General features: G+C 40.2%; 1 protein-coding gene across 1 annotated transcript in view; it reads left to right on the top strand.

Annotated features, from left to right (window-relative positions):
- Positions 1-21,215, top strand: part of USP10 (ubiquitin specific peptidase 10) — a 96,783-nt gene that overhangs the window by 37,948 nt on the left and 37,620 nt on the right. The window contains exons 3-4 of the mRNA XM_037815827.1: positions 13,400-13,460; positions 18,761-19,804. Coding sequence (XP_037671755.1) covers positions 13,400-13,460; positions 18,761-19,804 — 1,105 coding nt within the window. The remainder of the gene's footprint in view (positions 1-13,399; positions 13,461-18,760; positions 19,805-21,215) is intronic.

Here is a 21,215-nt window from a genome sequence, read left to right on the forward strand (position 1 = left end):
CTGTTTTTTGGGGCTGCGTACCTGTAGTGGGCAGTTCACACTCGCTACTTAAAACCCCAGTTGGAGCTCAGCTGAGATGTATTCGCTTGCTGAGAGAGAGCTTCTCTCTGGTACCACGCGGCTCCGCAGCTCGGGCTATGGGGGAGGGGGTCTCCCGACCTGGTTCCGCAGGTTTTACTTACAGATTTTTTGCTGTGTTCTCGGGCATTCCTCCCAATTCAGGTTGGTGTATGATGAGTGGATGGTCTCGTTTGTCCCCCCGCAGTTATTCTGGATTATTTACTAGTTGTTTCTGGTTTTTTGTAGTTGCTCCAGGGGGACTGCTTAGCTTCCACTCCTCTCTATGCCGCCATCTTGCCTCCTCTGGCTTTTTGATTTGGGTGTTTGGGTTATCCATATTGTGAGAAACAAGCACTATTCCTAAAAAGGAATAAATGCTTACCCGATTGTGAAGAAACGAATTTATTCACGGTCTTGCAAGAACGGGCGCCCAACCAAAATGTGGGGGTTGGCGCACAGAACAATAGACCCAGCAGTATTTATTCCCTACACCTAACCTCAAGTCCCTCCCCTGTTTCTCCATTGGCTGGATACTTCAGAGGTTACGTTCTATTCGACAAGCCTAACTAGCCCACTGAAATTTGAAACATGCATCCCGCCCAAATTGGAAACATTTGAAAAAAGTCTCCTGTGCAGACTTGGAATGTTTGAAACAAGTCTCCACCCCTCTTTCCTTTGTTCTTGAGCTGCAGAGCCAGTCTGAGCTAGTTTGGTAACAACTTATGAAGCTGTTTAAGGAAACTCTACCCCGAGTCTCCACCTTGCAAGGACAGTAGATAGTGGGCAGATAAGCAGGGGGACTGTGGATAGTGGGCGGATAAGCAGGGGGACTGACTGTGGCTTATAGTTTGTCTTTTTAACCTTCTGCCAATTCCTTAACTGCCCCCACCCTGTGTGAAAGCTAAACTTAATCTAATTCTCACAATATCTTCTGGTTTCTTCATATACTTTAAAATTTTCTGTTGTTTTTGGCCTCTTGGCATTTGGTTATCTTGATAGGGTTCTTTTAGGATATGAGGGCTTATTTGAACAATTATCTATAATTTGACAGAGGTACAGCTTGGTGGAGCACACTTTCCCTGACCTACCAGCAGATGGCGCCCCCAGCCACCTATTACCCTCAAGCCAGTTTTCTCCCCAACTTCGTCTGTGCAGTGAGTGGGGGTCTAAACCTTGTGGAGGTCCAATCAGTGCACCAATTTTCTGTTTGCAGTTGGGACTGCCAGCTGTGAGGGTGGGGGGTGTGCCCTGTGCAGTTAGGGCAGACGGCTTTAAGACCCAGAACTCCTAGCTGTTTCCAGGGCTGCGACTGGAAAACCTTGGGGCTGTTGCACAAGTCCAGCCCTTCAGCTCAGATTCCCCACAGTCACTCTCTCCCACAGGCCCACAAGTCCCTGAGTTTGGTGTGTGATCCCCACTCTAAGCTGTGCCCTCCGTGGGCCTCTGCGGAGGAAGACTGCGCAACGTCACAGATGAGTGGAATCCCCAAGGGGAGCTCTCAGCTGCGGCACTGCAAAGGGGCATCTCCCAGCCCGCTGAAAAGATGGCTGTACAGGCATGGTAACTTCTCACTTTCGCGGTTCTCTGCCTGCTGCAGCAGCCCATTCCTGGCTCTGGGACTATTAGCTGCGGGTGTGTGAAAGGCTGTCACCCACCCCAGATACTGAGGTGGGTGCCCGGGGCGTGGAAGGCACTCCCCACCGCGCTCGATTGCGTGGCTCTCTCTGCTGGATCTGCAGCCGTCCTCTGGGTTTTCAGACTAACCCACCTCCAAATGCCAACCCCAGGTTTCTCCCCACTGTGGCCGCCGAGCGCCATTTCCCCAGCCGCTCAAAAACTCACTCGTTCCGAATGCAGACTCTCGGTTTCACCAAGTGCACAGTCACTGTGGATATAGCAGACCCTGTCCAGCCAGTAGAACCCTGGGACTGCTATTCTGGAGCACTTTTTGTCTTTTATCTAGTGTTTTTCACCGAGGAGTATTTTGCTCCTTCTCTCCTGATCTGCCATCTTGGATCCCTCCTATATAGCAAATAAAATCTTAGTTAACCTTTAATAAAACTTTACTAGTCTGTTACATCCTAATTTGATAAATTCACCCAAGTATACGTAAATATATACAATACAGATATATAGGGTTTTTTTTTTAATCGTATTTTTTTATTGTAGAATATAACTTTCCAAGTTCAATTTAACAAGTAGTTAGCAAATTTCAAAGACTATTACAGGTTACAGTTCCACAGTTTTGATTATTTTCCTATTTTGAATATAACATGTACAAAAAGGTAATATCTTTCAAAAGTATGATTTAACAAGTAGTTATATAGGAAATTTCCAAAGTTGTTATGAGTTATAGTACCATAGTTTCAGTTATTTCCTTGTTGTGAAATATAATATATATACAAAAAGGTGATAGCTTTCAAATTACAATTTAACAAGTAGCTGTAGAACAAATTTCAAGGGATGCTATGTATTACAGTTCCACCATTTCAGTTCTTTCCTCCTAACTATTCTACTACCCTAGCAATTAAAAAAAGAGAAAATTATATGAAGATTCAGTATTCATAATCCTTTGTTAATTCCATCTTGTCTGTTTTACCCCTTCCTCTAATTTAATCATTTTCCGATCTTCAGGGATGTCTAGGCAGTGACCACCTAACTTGTTCATGTTGGAAAGGGGTGTCAACTTTATGAGAAAAGGGGGCACATCTGGTTGATGGTCTTGAAGAGGCTATTGCCTCTGGGTTTGGGGACTTAGCTGGCATAGGGAATTCTCTGAAGAATTTTACGTTTCTGAAGAATAAACTTAGTGGAGTGAGCGCGAAACCTTTATAGAGTCTCAGATAGGGATCTGGGTATTCTTTAAGGTTTTCGGGACTATTGTTGACTTGGGCTTATCATATTGCGGTTATTTGGCATATGTAGGAGAGACTTGCATGGGAGTAATCTCCAGGACAGCTTCTTGACTCTTTGAATTCTCTTAGCCATTGAAACCTTATTTTGTTGCCTTTCTTTTCCCCCTTTTGGTTAAAAAGGCATTCTTGATCCCTCTATGCCAGGGTCAGGCTCATTCCTGAAATCTGTGTCCCACATCTCCAGGGAGACTCATTCATCTGGGGGGTCTGGTCCCATGTTGGGGAAGGGTGATGAATTTATTTGCAGAATTGGGCTTAGAGAAAGTCCACAATTGAGCAACCAAAGAGGTTCTCTGGAGGTGACTCCTAGGCCTAATTATAGGTGGGCTCAGCCTCCCCTTTACAACCATAAATTTCATCCGAACAAGCCTCAAGAATCAGGGCTTGCATAAGGACCACACTCCCCTTCGTCTAGTTTATGGATGGATGAGTAGAAAAATGGGGGACGGAAACAAACAAACAAACAAAGGCACCCAGTATTCTTTTTTACTTTAATTACTCTTTTTCACTTTAAGTATTATTCTTGTTATTTTTGTGTGTGTGGTAATGAAGGTGTCAGGGATTGATTTTGGTGATGAATGCACAACTATGTAATGGTACTGTGAACAATCGAATGTACGATTTGTTTTGTATGACTACATAGTATGTGAATATATCTCAGTAAAATGAATATTAAAAAAAGGAAAAAAAAAAGATTGAGGGCTTGACTTATAAAGTTGAGTGTTCCTGAGTTCACATAGCATATGTTATGTCCACGATAATTCATCCATATCTCGCATTATTGTCACTTAGTTGTACAATCCTCATTACTCTCTGTTTTAAGCAGTTCTCATGACCCAAAACATCTCGTAGTTCTTGTCAGCCCTTAATTATTTGTCCCTAATATTTGTGTAGTACTAGTATGGTATTCCTATAAATTATAGTCCCTAGTATGCAATTTGTAGATTTTCCCCATATATCCTTCTGTTGTCAACCCTCTGTGCTAGTGTCATACTTTAGAAGTATATCATGCAAGCTCCTGTCTATATTTGTAGTGCTGATCGGTGGGAGACATTCCTTTCAAGAAACTCTTTCAATTCTATTCACCTTTAATAGAAGGCTGATACTTATAATCCCATTGACAGACAGTCATCATGCCTGACCATTACTATACTTTGAATTCACCATCATTAACATATCTGAACCTATTAGCTTATCATTCCCCCTTACTAGCTGCTGTCTATCACTAGGTCCCCAATATTCTATATTATAAGACATTGATTTTACATTGTTCAGAGAGTTCATAGAAGTGGTAACATGCAATATCTTTCCTTTTGTGTATGACTTATTTCACTCAGAATTATCTCCTCAGGGTTCATTCATGTTGCTATATGTTTCAGGACCTTGTTCCTTCTTACTGCTGCATAGTATTCCATTTTATGTATATACCACGTTTTGTTTATCCGCTTGTTTGTTGAAGGACACTTGGATTGTTTCCTTCTCTTGGCAATTGTGAACAATGCTGCTATGGACATCAGTGTACAAGTGTCTGTTTGTGTCATTGCTTTCAAGTCTTCTGGTTATATATTGAGAAGTGGAATTGCCGGATTGTAGGGTAATTCAATATCTAGTTTTCTGAGAAACCACCAAACTGTCTTCCACAGTGGTTGTACCATTATACATTCCCACCAGCAATGAATAATAGTTGCAATTTCTCCATGCCCTCTGCAGCATTTATTGTTTCCTGTTTGTATAATAGCAGCCATTCTTACTGGTGTGAGATGGTATCTCATTGTGGTTTGATTTGCATCTCCCTAATGGCTAGTGAAAATGAACATTTTTTCATGTGTTTTTTAGTGATTTGTATTTCTTCTTTGGAAAAATACCTTTTCATATCTTTTGCCCATTTTATAATTAGGCTGTTTGTACTACTGTTGTTGAGATGTGTAGGATTTCTTTATATATGCAGGATCCTCAATCTCTTATTAGACATATGGTTTTCCAACTATTTTCTCCCATTGAGTTGGGTGCCTCTTCACCTTTTTGACAAAGTTTTTTGAGGCACAGAAGCTTTTGAGTTTGAGGAGTTCCCATTTATCTATTTTTCTTTTGTTGCTGGTGCTTTTGGTGTAAGGTCTAAGAAGCAACCTCCTAATACTAGGTCTTGAAGATGTTTCCCTACGTTACCTTCTAAGAGTTTTATGATACCGTCTCTTACATTGAGGTCTTTGATCCACTTTTGAGTTAATTTTTATATAAGGTGTGAGGTGTAGGGGTCCTCTTTCATTCTTGTGGTTATGGCTATCCAATTCTCCCAGCCCTATTTATTGAAGGGGCTGTTCTGTCCCTGTTCAGTGGATTTGGGGGCCTTATCAAAGGCCACTTGGCCATATATCTGGGGGTCTATTTCGGAACACTCAGTTCAATTCCATTGATCAATGTGTCTGTCTTTATGCCAATACCATGCTGTTTTGACCACTGTAGCTTTGTAAGTAGGCTTCAAAGTCTGGAATTGTAAGTCCTCCCCCTTCATTCTTCTTTTTTAGGATGTTTTTTGGCAATTCAAGGCCCCGTTCCCTTCCACATAAATTTGATAACTAGCTCTTCCAAGTCTGCAAAGTAGGTTGTTGGAATTTTGATTGGAATTGTGTTCATGTGTTTCCAGGAAATTGTCAGTTTGGGTAGAATTGACATCAAACAATGTTTAGTCTTCTTGTCCTTGAGCATGGAATATTTTTCCACCTATTTGGGTCTTTTTTTTAATGTCTTTTAGTAAAACTGTAATTTTCTCTGTAGAGGTCTTGTACATCCTTGGTTAAGTTTATTCCTAAGTACTTGATTTTTTTAGCTGCTATTGTGAATGGATTTTTTTTTTTTAATTGCCTCTTCAGTTAGGTCATTCCTAGTGTGTAGAAACATTACTGATTTATGTGCATTAATCTTATACCCCACCACTCTGCTGAATTTGTTTACTGGCTCAAGTAGCATTATGGTTGAATTCTCAGGATTTTCCAAATATGAAATCATATCATCAGCAAATAATGACAGTTTTATTTCCTCCTTTCCAATTCAGATACCTTTTTTATCTTTGTCTTGGCAAGTTGCTCTGGCTAGAACTTCTAGCACATTGTTGAATAACAGAGGTGACAGTGGGCATCCTTGTCTCATTCCCGATCTTAGGGGAAAGGCTTTCAGCCTCTCACCATTGAGTACTATGCTGGCTATGGGTTTTTCTTATATGCCCTTTTTCATATTGAGGAAGGTTCCCTCAATTCATACTTTTTGAAGTGTTTTTTTCAAAAAGGGATATTGAACTTTCTCTAATGCTGTTTCAGCATATATCAAGATGATCATCTGATTTTTCCCTTTCAATTTGTTCTGTCGAACTACATTAATTGATTTTCTTATGTTGAACCACCCTTGCATGCCAGGAATGAACCCCACTTGGTCTTTTAATGTGCCTTTGGATTTGATTTGCAAGTATTTGTTTAGGATTTTTGCATCTGTGTTCATTAGGGAGATTGGCCTAAGTTTTCCTTTTTTGTAGTATCTTTATCTGTTTTTTTGGTATCAGAGATAATGAGCTTCATAAAATGAGTTAGGTAGTTTCTCTTTTTCTTCATTTTTTTGAAACTGTTTGAGCAAGAATGGTGTCAGTTCTTTTTGGCTAGTTTGGTAAAATTCCCCTGTGAAGCCATCTCGCTCTGGCTTGAGCTTTTATTTGTAGGTAGATTTTTGATGACTGATTGGATCTCTTTGCTTGTGATTGGTTTGTTGAGGTCTTCTGTTTCTTCTTGGGTCAGTCAAGACTGTTCATGTGTTTCCAGGAAATTGTCCATTTCCTCTAAATTGTCTAGCTTGTTGGCATACAGTTGTTCATAGCATTCTCTTATGATTTTTTTTTTTTTTAATTTCTTTGGGATCTGTAGTAATTATCCCTGTCTCATTTCTTATTCTGCTTATTTGGGTCTTCTCTCTTTTTGATTTTGTCAGTCTAGCGAAGGGTCTGTCAATTTGTAGATCTTCTCAAAGAACCAACTTTTATTTGTTCTATTGTTTTTTTTGTTCTCCAACTCATTTATTTCTGCTCTAGTCTTTGTTATTTCTTTTTGTTTACTTTCTTTAGGGTTTGCTGATCATTCTTTAGCCTCTTCAGTTGTTAAGGTAGGTCTTTGATTTTAGCTCTTTCTTACTTTTTGATATATGCATTTAGAGCTATAAATTTCCCTCTCAGCACTGCCTTCGCTGCATCCCTCAGGTTTTGATATGTTGTGTTCTCATTTTCATTCATCTCTAGATATTTACCAATTTCTCTTGCAGTTTCTTATTTGATCCACTAGTGTGTTGTTTAACCTCCATATACTTGTGAAAGATCCGGTTCTTTGGTGGTTGTTGATTTGTAGTTGCATTACATTGTAATTAGAGAATGTGTTTTGAATAATTTGAATCTTTTTAAATTTAGTAAGACTTGTTTTGTGCCCCAGCATATGATCTATCCAGGAGAACATTCCATGGGCGCTAGAGAAGAGTGTATATCCTCGTACTTTGGTGTGTTAACGATCTATATATGTTCATTCTAATTCATTTATCATATTGTTTAGGTTCTCAATTTCCTTATTGTTCCTCTGTCTAGTTGTTCTGTCTATAGAAGAGAGTGGTGTTTTAAGTCTCCCACTATTATTTTTGATGTGTCTGTTGCCCCCTTCAGTTTACCCAATGTTTGTCTCATGTATTTTGGAGCTCCTTGATTGGGTGCATAAACATTTATGATTGTTATTTCTTCTTGGTGAATTATCCCTTTTATTAATATGTACTGTCCATCTTGGTCTCTAAGATGAGTCTCTTGTAAACAGCATATCAATGGGTCATACTTTTTAATCCAGTCTACCAGTCTGTATCTTTTAATTGTAGAGTTTAGTCCATTCACATTCAAAGTTATTACTGTGAAAGGAGTTCTTGAATCAGCCATCTTATCCTTTGGTTTTTAGTTGTTAGATCTATTTTTTTCCCCTTTTTCTCTCTCTTTCTCTTTCTTTTTCCTTTGTTACCCTTACTAATACTCTTCAGTTATGTGCTCTTCTCCAGACCTCGCTCTCCTTTTGCTTTTTCTCAGCTGGTAGAGCTCCCTTTAGTATTTCTTGCAGGGCAGGTCTCTTGTTAACAAATTCTCTCAGCATTTTCTCTCTGAAAGTTTTAAACTTTCCTTCAATTTTGAAGGGCAGCTTTGCTGGATAGAGTTCTTGGCTGGCAGTTTTTCTCTTTCAGAATCTTAAATGTGTCATCTTGCCTCCTGGGTGCTCATTGAGTAGTCAGTACTTAGTCTTATATTATTTCTCTTGTATGTGGTGAATCGCTTCTCTCTTGCTGCTTTCAGAAGTTTCTCCTTCCCTTCAGCATTTGACAGTCTAATCAATATATGTCTCAGAGTAGGTTTATTTGGATTTATTCTATTTGGAGTTTGTTGGGCATCTTTGATTTGCGTATTTGTGTAGTTGGGACGTTTTCCTCAACTGTGTCTTGAGACACTCTTCCTAGCTCTCTGCCCTTGTTTTTTCCTTCTGGGGACACCAATGATTCTTACATTTGTTTGCTTCATGTTGTCCATCATTTCTCTGAGATCCATTTCAGATTTTTCAATTTTTTTCCTCATTTGTTCTTTTGTGTGCTCACATTCAATTACTTTATCCTCAAGTTCACTTCTCCTTTATTCTGTCTCTTCAAATCTGCTATTTTGTGTCTCTAGTATATTTTTAATTTGATCCACAGTGTCTTTTATTTCCATAAGGTCTGCTATTTTTTCATTTACTCTTTCAAATTCTTCTTTATGCTTTTGTAGAGTCTTCTTGGTTTCCTTTATGTCTTTAGCCGTCTCGAAGTTGTTTTGGGGATTTGTTTGTACTTCTTTAATTAATTGCTCCAAATTTTGTGTCTCTTCTGGCTTTTTAATTTATTCATTTGCCTTGTCCATATCTTCTAGATTCTTCAGGTACTTTGTAATTTTCTGTTGGCTTTGTGGCATTTGCTTGTCTTGATAGGTTTATTTTGGGAAATGCAGGATTATTTGAGCACTTATTTAATTTGGTAAAACTGTAGCTTGCTGGAGTGCAGTTTCCTTAACCTACCAGCAGGTGGCCCTCTCAAGCCACCAAATTTCTGTGCAGTGGGTGATGTCCAAACCGGTTGGGGGCCAGTCAGCGCACTGGTTCTTCATGTTCATTGGGGACTGCCCGCCCAGTGCTGCGATGTGGACCCTGAGCAGGTAGGCAGGGAGCCTGGTCAAGGGTACCCTGCAGATGGAAGGTGGGTCCTGCCTGCCCACTCCCTGCCTGCTGTGCACCCATGAGTCTCTGGGATTTGGGAGGGCCTCCTGATCATTAGTATGGCACCTCTCCTGTCCCTGCTTCTCGCCACTTCTTGTCGCTGCACCCCCCAGACTTCTGTCGGGCCAGAGCAAATGCTGCCTGCTGGGTTCCCTCACGGGAGCTCCCCGCTGTCTAGCTGTGGAGGATTACCAACCCAGCTAACTGTCAAGGTAGGTGCTTGGGAGCGGAGAGCTCATTGCTCACTCCCTTGCCTGGCAGCCATCTTGCTGCTGCTGCTCAGGAAGTGGTCCAGGAACAAACTCCCCTGTCCCTTGAGCCTCCGTCTCTTTTCCGTTTTTTGTCAGTATACCCTCCACATACTGTGCCAGTCACACATCCCCGCTATGCCAGTTCACACCCCTGAAACTGCAGTCCTGGGCATCCTCTGGCCCCTCTCTAGTTACTTTCATGGAGGAGAAGATGGTTCCGCCTCACCTACTTCCCCGTCTTCCCCGAAGTCCGTATAGGGTTCTTTTATTGGTAAAATCAGCAGGGAGCCAACTCCTTAGATTAGGAGTCAGATGCCAGAGTTGAGGCCCACCTGGGCCACTTACGTTTGACTTTGACAAGCCCTTCACTCCTCTTCACCTTGGCTTCTTGAATTCTAACATTTTTTAGAGTCACAAAGGTAGGGTTAAGGGAGAACCTGTTGAAGGCATTTACGCTATACAGATGTAAGAAAGATTTGTACTTGCTTTCTTCTTTTTAGGGGAAAAAAGGAGATCAAAGAAAATAAGCTTATAGCAGATTTCATTGTGGAAAATGAATGCATTCAATTCAGTCTCCTCTGCATCTATTGTGTTGTGTCTGCTGATGTTAACAGGTGTCATTTTAAGCCACTTAGGCTCTTGGGCAGTGTCGTTAATCTTGCCACGTCTTCGTTTTTGTGTATGTTTTTCTTTTTAATTTGAAAAATCTAGGGGCCTCTTTACCTTGTAGAAATGTTGGGAAGTAAACTAATGTTGGTCTGGTACCTAATATGTAATAAGTGGGAATAGATAGAAAGGATGTAGAATGGTAAAGTTAGACCAGACTTTTTATGTGCACAAGTAGTGGCTGTGTTTGCACCAAATGAGTCAAGAGCCTCAGAAATTGTAGTGTTTCAGGGCTTGTTGGGGTCTTGAGCATGTGTTGGCATTCTGAGGGTCTGACCAGTGTTGTCTGTCAAAACCACATGAGGTCCCAGTGGCTCCCACAGACAGGAAATACAGGTCAGTTAACTCGATTAGGCTGAGTTGCCTTTATAATAATTACACATTACACTGTGAGTGTCTGTGAGTTGGCATGTGGTTGAATCGGTGAGTGAATGAGTGTAAGTGAGAGAGAAGGAGGGAGAGAGGGAAAGAGTGTAAGCAAGTGATATTTCCTCACTTCCACTGTGTAATCATTGGTTTGGCTTTTTCTCTCAGGTAAAATAATTGCACCTCATACACACACTTTTCTTACCATGTGACCATGGCATAAATTAGAATCTCAGTTCTATTTTTTATATACTTTTTTGGCTATTAGAAACTTGATAAAGCATTTTTTCCTCCTCAATCATAACCATGTTACCGCTGTTCAAAACTAGGTGTAAGAATCTCATTGCTCTTGAAAGTTTCCAGAATCTTAACTTTGGAGTCAACATGCACACTTCATTCAGTTACTAAATAAATAAGCCCACCATAGTGTATGAGCACCCAGTTGGTAGGCGTGTGTGAGAGAGCGAGTAAGTGATTGTGTGTGTTTGTGTGTGCGTAAGTGATGCACATCGTAATGGGAACTCAGAGGAAGGATTCACAGTTTATGTGGGTGTTTTAAAGAGTGGAACAAGCAGTGGCAGAACCAGAAAGAGACTTTAAAATGTTAGCCTCTTATGTTAGGGCTTAAGGATTACCTTAACACTGGAACACTGTTTTCAGACTAAGTTGATTCTGTTTTGTTTATAACTCACTTTCAGTTTTTTACATTGCTCTAGCTTGCATTTGTGTGTGAGGTAATGTATGTTTTTTGTGTTGATTTTCTATTTTGCATTTGTTAAAAACTAGCTGTATGGTTCAAGAAGGAACTTTGGACAGTTCTTACAGTTTTATTCTGTATATTTGTTCTGTCCACTTACCATAGACTCCTGAAGGGCCTCTTATGAGTGGTAGAGGTTTGTTGAATTAGACAGTAAACACACACGCATTCTGATTTTCACGCATTCCAGGATTTGTTAATTCCTGCAGTTATGTTGTCTTCTCAGATTGGCGAATCAGAGTAAGTGTTTTAACACAGTAACAGGAAATAGCAGTCATGCTCTGGCATTTGACGATATTATTGGATCCTGCCTGTACCACTTACTAGCCATGGGATTGAGAACAGACCACCCTTAGCTTTTTCATCTGTGAAGTGTCTTCGGACTTCCCTAGGCAGATGAGAGGAGCGAGACTCACCTGCCAAGCATGTCTTACTGTCAGGCAGTCATTTTAGTCCATCGTCTCGGCATGTGTCTCCAGCCTCATCTGTTGTTCTTTCAGATTGATGGTTTTTTCCTGTATGCACATTGCTCGGTGGGTGGTTTGGGAGTTTAGGTGAGGTTTTATGATTCCTGCAGAGGAGGGTAAGTGAAGGATGATTACTAGTGTTCCAGTGGCTCTCTGCTTGGGTTGGGGCTTTAAATGGATGAGTGCTGGGGTCTGTCTTGAAATTGGGAGTCTTCCCAGCCTGCCTAGCTCTCCGAGGGCTGAAGATTTTCTTTGAAGTTCTTCTCTTCCCCAAGCAGAACAGAAAAGAATAAGTGTGAAGAGATTGGTTTTATTTTCCTGTTTTCAACTTTAAAACAAATAAAATTATGTTGACTTTAGATATTGCTTTTTTGCGAAACATTCTAATATGCAGTATTATGAAGCTGTTTATTCTGACTCAGAAAAAGATGGCTTCTTGATGTGATTACAATGAGTTTCTGAAAATACAGTGATTCAAAGAGTTAAACACTTTTAGTGCCTTAAAATTGTATAGATTTCTATCACCAGGTGGCACCCTAGTGTTACATTGACAGAAAAAGAGACCCCATTCTGTGTATGGGAGTTTGCTGAACTACTGTGCCTTCAGGACACAAACCGATTCACAGCTTCCCCAGCGGTGTTGCCATGGTGCACACTGCCCTTTACGGGCATGCCCTCTCAGCTCCATGAGCACTGCCAGGGCCTGGTGGTGGGGCCCCTGGTGGCCCTAAAGTGGAGTGCAGCCACCCTGCTTTCTCCTTTTGTGTTAATGAGACGAAAACTGAGGTGCCCAAGTGGCAGAAATATGTCCAGCCCTCAAGTCCTGAAAGTGTTCGTCTCTTTTTGAATTAACTGTTTTTTCTTAGCTTCCTATTTGTCATTAATTCTCTGGGAGAGAACCTACTTGGAAAGATAAGCTTTTAGTGCTTCTTTTGTTCTGCCTTCAAGTAGCGGTTATCTGTCACCCTAAGCTTTCTCATCCCATACTTGTCCATTCTGAACATTCCCAACTCTTAAATAAATACTGTGGTGTAACTAGGAAGAAGAGTAATTTGAGATAGTCATAATACCTTCCTGCTTTTTGCAAAGACATCAGACATTTGCCATTTTGCTTTTTTTCTCTTACAAACAAGGAATGTGATTTCTAGCCATGAATTCATTTATTTAAGGCACTGTTAGAAAGGGAGCCACCTTCGCAGGCTTTTTCTTCCCAGTGGGCTTTTCTCTGCTCTCTGGCTATAGACCTGGTCCCACTTCAGCTTGCTGTGCTGCAGCGTAGGGATCTTGAACAAGAAGTGCTGGCTGTTCAGCCACTGAGGCAGGAGAAGAATGGTGTATAATGAGCATTTCAGTTTAGCAGATTCATGTGTCCACTGAAGTCCATTTCGATAGGATTCTTTTACCTCATTTTGGAATCAGTTTAATAGTAAATATTTGAAAGTGTCTCTAAGTTAGATGAAATTGATTTCTATTTTATTGACACCACATGTGTTATTTTGGTAAATGCAATGAGAAGTTGCATGGATAAATAGTTTTAATGAAGTGTGGTAATGAAGTAGGATGTATTGGGTTTTAACATTTTGTTGAATTAAAATTTGCTTTCCTCTTTCATGTGCAGCTTCCTCCATACAGTGGAACAGTTTTGTGTGGTACACAGGCTACCGATGAACTACCTGATGGTAAGCTGGTTTTCTACTTTATTTCCCTGAAGTGTGTTCTGACTGTATGCATTCTGGCTATTTGTGTATGTATTGTTTTCCTGTTTGTTCATACCTTTTGAATAATCATTTACTTCCTTACAGAGTAATATTCTTGCTGTAAACTATAGCAGATTTGATCGTTCAATCACTGTGACTAATAAATTACTTTTAAAATTTATTCTGTCTTCAGCATGACAAATGTTCAACATTTCATTCAGGAAGTAGTTATTAAATTCTTTTTTTCCCTTAACAGTTCTCAGTACCAGAGGTATGTTATTCTTCATGACCATGTGCTTTGTAAAAGTTCTGAAGTGGACTTTCTTGTCTTGTTGCTGAGACTGCTGGGTCCAGAAGCTTGCTAGTCTGTGAGTTTGTGCGCTTTGTCCTAAGTGGCAGCTTGGATCTGTTGTTCTTAACAGTCTACATTCATGTCTGGCTGTGTCGCTAACTCTTGGGAATGCAGATAACTTTTTCCCCTCCTGGTTTCTTCCTTTTTGTCTCTGTCACAGACACTGAGGCTGATTACTGGAGATTGTGCTTATGGAGATGAAACCATTTTGTATTGTATAAGGACCCAGTGTTTAAATAACAGCAGGATCAGTTAATTGTTGCAGGCTGCCATTACACCATTTCAGTCTATTTGGACCATTTTTCAGGCTGGATCACTATTTTAAAGGCCATTGTAAGCCTGGAGAAGGTGGAAGCCAGCCTTCTCTTTAAGAGCTAGGGATGTGGATTCCCTGGTTAGTGAGCCTAGTCAGACCTGCGAAGGGGATTTTCATTATAGTTTAGGAGTAAATAACCTTGAAAACATTAACCAAACTTTTTATCTAGAGTAAAATCAGAAAGTGATTATATTAAAAATTACTTTAGCACTTTTATAAGTCAGTAACAGTATACCATAAGGAAAAAAGCAGCTCTTAATAATAGATTAGGATGAGTAATAGAACAAAGAAGATGAAGCAGTTAGGACCCCAGACCTTGCAAGTGGCTTTTTCATCTGCCTTCTGCACTGTGTCCTTGTCTCTGTGTCACTGAGTATCCCTCTGTCTCCACATTGTCCAGCTGTGACTTTGTGCATAATAAGTGTGCCGCAAATGTTAGTTGAACATCTGAAGTGGTTCATAACTTTTTCTTTCATATTATTCCTTTCCTTCTAGTTAAGTTAATGGCCTTGCCATCCATCCAGAGGTTTAAGTTAGAAATAGGAGGCACCATCAGCTCCTCCCAACACCCCAACCCCTCAGTGTTCTAACTCCATACCTCTGAGAATCCATCCCTCCTTTTCTTTCTCACAGTTACTTAACTAGTTCCAGGATGTCTTCACTTTTCAGCCGTTGCTTCTAGGCTCTTCTCCCCATCTCTGCTCTCTTCCCTAAGTCCATCCTTTATTCTTCTGAAAACACAACTGGAATCTTGCCACCTGCTTGCACTGTTGGTGACAGGCCAGTTTAAAGGCTCCTTGTTCTCTGAAGCCTTTTCTTTATACTGTTGCATTTCTGTTGCTTTTATTTCTCTTAACAGTGCCTATCCCACTGGACAGTAAGGAATCTGCCTCCCCTTGTGGACTGAATTCACATCTTGAGGGCAGGGACCAAAGTTAATTCGTGTCTAGTAGCTGCACTGTGGAGGATCTGGAATGTTATAAGCCCTCAATACGTTCGTTGGAGGAATTATTTGGAATGATTTATTCCCATCACAACACAGCATGCGTTTTTATACTCCTACCTTTTTTTATTCATTTCTGAAAGCTTGAAATAGCCTATCCACCTCCCACCCCCCTATCAAAAATCTAGTCATCCTTCAGGTTGCACAGACCTCTCTGTAGCTTATGACTGAAATCATTGCTTTTTCTCTGTGTCTGGAAGAATTCTCTTTGTAAAATCATTGAGGGTCTTCTCCTCCTGCTGCCTTGTCGTCCTCAGTTGTATTGTGTTTGTGTCCCTAGTAAATGGAAACTCCCCAAGGACAGAGGCCTTGCCTAGGTCATTCTGTGCCCTCTGGTGACTGACACAGTCCTCGTGCACACAGTAGGTGCTCTGTGGTGATTGAACTGACTTGCTGAGAATTAAGTGGAGAAATCACTTGTAGAAGCCACTGAAGCAGCAGTTTTCAAACAATGGTGTGAGAATTCCCTGGAAGCCCCTGAGCATTGTAGACGCCAGGACCCCATCCAGGGCATCATATTTCATGTATGCAGTGAGCAGATTTTGAGAAGTGTTGTGTTAAGATGTAGTTGTTTTGTTTGAGCTGTGTGACTCAAACCTTGCCTGTATGACTTCAGTGTTGAGTTACCATTTATCCGATACATTGGTTGGGTTGTTTAAAACACAAGTTTTGCAGCTTTCCCTCCTACAGCCCGGCCGACTGGGCTTTGTCATGACCTCGCTGTCTTGCAGTGCTGTGTGAACATGTGTCCATGCTGATTATTATGTGATAAGAAAATGAACTGTTGTGGGCAGGAACCTTCCTTCCAGTGAAGTGATCAAACACTGTACTTGGTAAATGTTTTAGCGATAGCCTTAGCATATTGAAACGGTTCCATTAAGGACACGTCACATTCTAGGATGTTTTATGATATAAGATTAAGAATTGCAATGCAGAAGGCACTGTGTCTACTGGAAATAATCAGAGTCTTGCACAACTTGGATGACGCTAGTTTTTCATGTGATTTCACAACCCACACCATTGCATCTGGTCTCCAGAGGGTAGCCTCCCTGTGTACAGTACTTGTCACTTCTTCAGATACGTCCATTTCAATCCATGGAACTTTGCATAAGGAACTTTGGAATAAGTGATGCCTGGAAGCAAAACAGATATCCAGCCTCTAGGTATAATAGTAAATTCATTTTTTCTTTGATGGTTCTTTTCAGTAAAAAGGAAACAATACAAAATCAGTGCTCAGTGGACAAAGGAATCAAAGTAGCTTATAATCATCTAGGTAAAATCAGCAGCAGCATTCGTTTTTCCTGGAACTTTTGGTTGTTGGGCAGGAGAATGTCCCCCCTCCCCAGTGGGAGAGGTGATGGGAAACAGAAACGAAGGATTAGGAGACCTGCGTTTAGGCCTTTGTCCTGCCACCAGCTCTCACATGACTGACCTCTCTCTGGATCTTTTCTTTTTCCTTCTATAACAAGACTTCTAAGGGTCCTTCCAAATTAAAATAGATTTAATTCTATCTTTGGGCGTTGTGATTTTTTTTTTTCTTCTTTAAATAACATTCCTTAAAAAAATTGGCCTTATGCCAGACTTCGAGAAAGCCTCAGAGTTAGGCATTAAAAGTGAATTAAAAGGTATGTGTCCTTTCCTTCATCAACTCCACAGTTTTATGACTGTTTCATCAACATAAAATGACACTGATGTGCTGCATCTGCTGAAAAACACCAGCGATTCTAAGACTCAAACTAATTTCAGAGATGTGAAATGCGATAAAATATCCGTCTTGGAATGGTTGGAATGTAGATTGTACTCAACTGGGAGGAAGTATTGAAGGGTTTCAAAGAGATATTTAGAATTTTGCTGTCCCGACTTTATCTTTTGGTCCTTTTGGAAGAACTTTCGCCACTTGTGGAGTGAATCCAGTATGAATTCACTTGATGGACATTTGCATGCATTCACAGGAAGGCTGGTTTCAGGCTTCATGTGAGGTGTCAGGTAGGAGACTGAGAGGTGGGTAATTCGAAATAGTGTCTCCAAAGTGCCCTTTTGAAGAGCCCTTTCTATAAAAGGATCAGTTCTTTGTGTGGTTCCTATTTTTGGAATTATAAAATTAAAGTATAAACTAAAGAAGCCAGATTGTAAAGATTTGATTTAGGCAGCACCCTTTAGTGGTCCTGCTGCCTGGCCCAGCTCCCCAGCCATGCGGCTGGCAAGTGGAGGGGGTCCTGGGTTAGGGCTCTCCTGTCATGGCAACTGGGTGCCTGTTCCTTTTGAAGTCTCGTGTAAAAGTTGAATGACGTGTTACTGTAAACCATTGACCTTTGAAGCTATCGATTAAACTTTAATTCCATTAGTAAAGTTCTGAATTTGCAAGGAAGGTAATCCCAGAGATTTGACTGTTTCGTCTCCTGCCCCCAACCCCTTATCTTCTTTGTAGATGAACAATAAAACAGGTAGCTTCAGTTCTCAGCCAAAAGAAGTTGTGTGTGGGAGGTTAATTTCTTATGGGCTCAGCTCTCTTTCCCCTCTGGAGGAATTTCTGGGGATAAGATACATGTATATATACTTCAAAGAAATTATATTTATGTTATCTCTGGGGCAATGCTTAAAGCGTTAATAAAGAAGTAGGTGAAACTTGGCACCTTGAAAAGTTTCCTTAGTTTTGCAGGTTTGAAGTTAACTTTTGTAGAGTTTGTAGAGAATTGTTGACTCTAGTTGGAAAAATATATATGTGACTTTTTTAAAAAACATTTTTGTTTTCACACTTAATATATGAATTCACTTTTGTCATAAATTTAAGACATACTGATGAACATTATAATGAAGCAGGGTTTCTATGTAACATTTTAAGATGAAATATGAGAAAGAATTTGTTTAGTCTTTCACATATATTAAGTAGCATTTAAAATCTCTTAAATTAATTAAATGTAACTGGAATTTTAGTCATTCTATAGTGATCTTTTTAAGGGCAATTTTTCTTTTCGGTATCTTCAAAGCAAGTTCACAGTGCAAATGTTATCTGAATTATTTCCACATAAAAGATAAGTGATTAAAAAACTTGATTTCACCAACGAATTTTTTTTTGTTAGTACGGATTTTTAAAAAGCTATGTGTTTTAGTTTTAATGAAATGTAACAATGATTTTTTTTAAGTCCCTAGTTAGTTGGGGTGTGTGTGTATGTGTGTGTGTGTTTTTAAGATAAAGCTGTCCAGAATACTTATTCCCTAGTTTCAGTCTTAAAGTAAAGTAATAAACTAATGAAGTCAGATTCTACTGAAGGGTTTTTTAAAACAGGCAAATATTATTTACTTTTTATTATAAATTCATTTAGACTTGTACCTTCCAAGGGTTTGTTTTTTTAGCTACCCAGAAAGTGGAGGATAAGCATAGGCTTCTGTTTTTCATATCTCCAAATTAGTTATAATTTTAGTTATTTATGATTTTTAGCAAATTATTTCCTTGGCACAGAAATAAAATATATCATAGCTTTATTAATGAGGAAAAGAATTTAAGGTCTCAGTTTTCAAAGAGAAAATGAATGATAATTAATACTCTTATACTCTTTACAGCTGTTGGCTTCTGTTATGGCATGTTGACTGATTGTTTTCTTTCTGTACAGGACAAGAATATCAGAGAATTGAGTTTGGTGTTAATGAAGTAATAGAGCCCAGTGACACTTTGTTGAGAACCCCCAACTACAGTATTTCAAGCACATTGAATCCCCAGGCGCCTGAGTTTATTCTTGGTTGCACACCTTCCAAGAAGACCCCAGATGACATAGATAAAGAAGCAAACTACAGCTCCATCGAATGCCAGTACCCAGACTCTACCCTTGCCTTGGATGGCAGTTCTCATGTGGAGGCTGATGTTTCAGAAAATGATGGCATCTCAGGTGGTCTTGGACAAAGGGAGCGTAAAAAGAAGAAAAAACGGCCACCTGGCTATTACAGTTACTTGAAGGATGGCAGTGATGGAGGTATCCCCACGGAAGCCCTAGTCAATGGGCATGCCGGGTCAGCAGTCCCGAATAGTGCAAGCCCAGAGGATGCCGAGTTTTTGGGTGACATGCCACCATCGGCCACACCCAGGACTTGTAACAGCCCTCAGAGCTCCATGGACTTCGTCAGTGACACTGTGCCTGATGGCTCTTTCCCCAGAGCACTCGAAAGCAATGCCAGGACTGCGGGGCAGCCCGAGGCTTGCCACCTGACTGACTTTGAGCAGTCATGCCTCCCTGCAGAGGCTGGCAGAGACAGCCTAGTAAGGACAGCTGGGGCTCAGCCTTGTATTAGTACTGATACTACTGAAAACCTTGGCGTTGCTAATGGACAAATACTTGAATCCTTGGATGAGGGCTCGGCTGCCAATGGGGTGGAGTTGCACCTGCTGGAGAGCATGGACTCAGACCCAGCTAAACCTGAGAGCACTTCACCGCCTGCTGACCCCACAGCTGTGGTAGCAGGCTCCCTTCCTCTCAGCCAGCCTGCCAAGTCATGGGCTAGTCTTTTTCATGATTCTAAGCCCTCTTCTTCCTCACCTGTGGCTTATGTGGAAGCTAAATATTCCCCTCCTGCCACATCTCCCCTGGTCTCTGAAAAGCAGGTTGAAGTCAAAGAAGGACTTGTTCCAGTGTCAGAGGATCCTGTAGCCATAAAGATTGCAGGTATAGTTAAAAAGATACAAATCCACAGCGAAGATGGGCTCAAGTCTCATCTACCATTGAATGAGAATTTCAGCACAGTCTGGGATTATAAATTGTGTTGATATATTGTTATCCGTAGCACTAGTAGGCTACCTTTTGACGGAAATTTCTGAAGAGTGTCTTTGTCTTTACTGTTATCTAAAAGTAAAACGATATAAATAAATGAAAATGGGAGGGGGCTTCCCTCTGATATTAAGTGAAAAGTCCCTGTTTCTCACCAGTCCTTTTCTATGGACAGCTTACATTTCCTTTACTTGCTTTTGATTGAATATGTAATGAATTTGTCCTCTCTGTGCTACAGCTGTTTCGAACCTTTGGTCTGATAATCCCTGATTTGTACTCACTTTGTACTGTTTCTTTCTTTTTTTAAGTCATAGGAAACAATTTTGTGAATGACACAGGTTTTTGCTTTTTAATGCCTGTTTTGGATTGAGTAGATAAATTTTATTTAGAGTTTTAGCACATCAACATCAGCTCTTGACAGGTAAAGAAAAATTATGAAAGAGTTCCACCCAAAGATAACATTTTATTTTAAAGTGTGAAGTCTCTAAAATATGACCAAGTCACAATAAAAATACAGCATTGCGTAATGTTTTTCACATTCAGCTTAAAGCAGGAAGTGAAAAACAGGGTCATGCATGTGCATGCACATTAAGAAGCATAAGCTCTTTTTTCAGGTTTGATTCAGACAAGAAATTCAGTGACTGTCTCTTCAGATTCTTGCCCCGTTAGCCAATTTAAAGTAAGTTGTGTCATCGGGCTCTGTGTAACAGTTACTGATTTAACATCTTTGAAACCCCTGACAGTGTTCGCTGCCAGGGTTAGGAGAGCACAGTGGCAAGCAGCACGTTTCCTCTTTCATCACCTTCAGAATGACATCAAAAATGAAACACATTCCTTTGATAGCAGTAGGTTGATAGTAAGCAATACTAAGGGAAAAAGATAGCATTTTTATTCCTCTCAGAAATAATGTTATTTTAAATAATCTTGGTGTTCTGGAGTTCTCTTTAAGTGAGAAAATACTTCATAGGCCAACCAGCATCACTTTGGGCTTCATATGTATTTTTAAAAGCCACACAATTTCTTTATTATAACTTTCAGAGTGTAATTCATTGCAAGGTTACACTATCTCAGGATAAGGGAATGTAAACCTTTGTACATAGATTAAAAAGTTAAAAGTTTGTTTTGACCTATAGTAAGAAATGACAGTAGAGTGCTTTTTAAAATGTATATTTTAAATTCAAAGTTATGGAAACCTTGTAATTAGACTTTGCTAAAAATTATTTCAGGAAGGAAAATCTCCCATCTGTGGGAAATTTTTTGAATCCCTACTTAAAAGAAGAAAAGAAAAACTTCATTATAAGTGTTTTAA

This window comes from Choloepus didactylus, chromosome 22 (assembly GCF_015220235.1).
Source record: "Choloepus didactylus isolate mChoDid1 chromosome 22, mChoDid1.pri, whole genome shotgun sequence".
NCBI classification, from domain to species: Eukaryota; Metazoa; Chordata; class Mammalia; order Pilosa; family Megalonychidae; genus Choloepus; species Choloepus didactylus.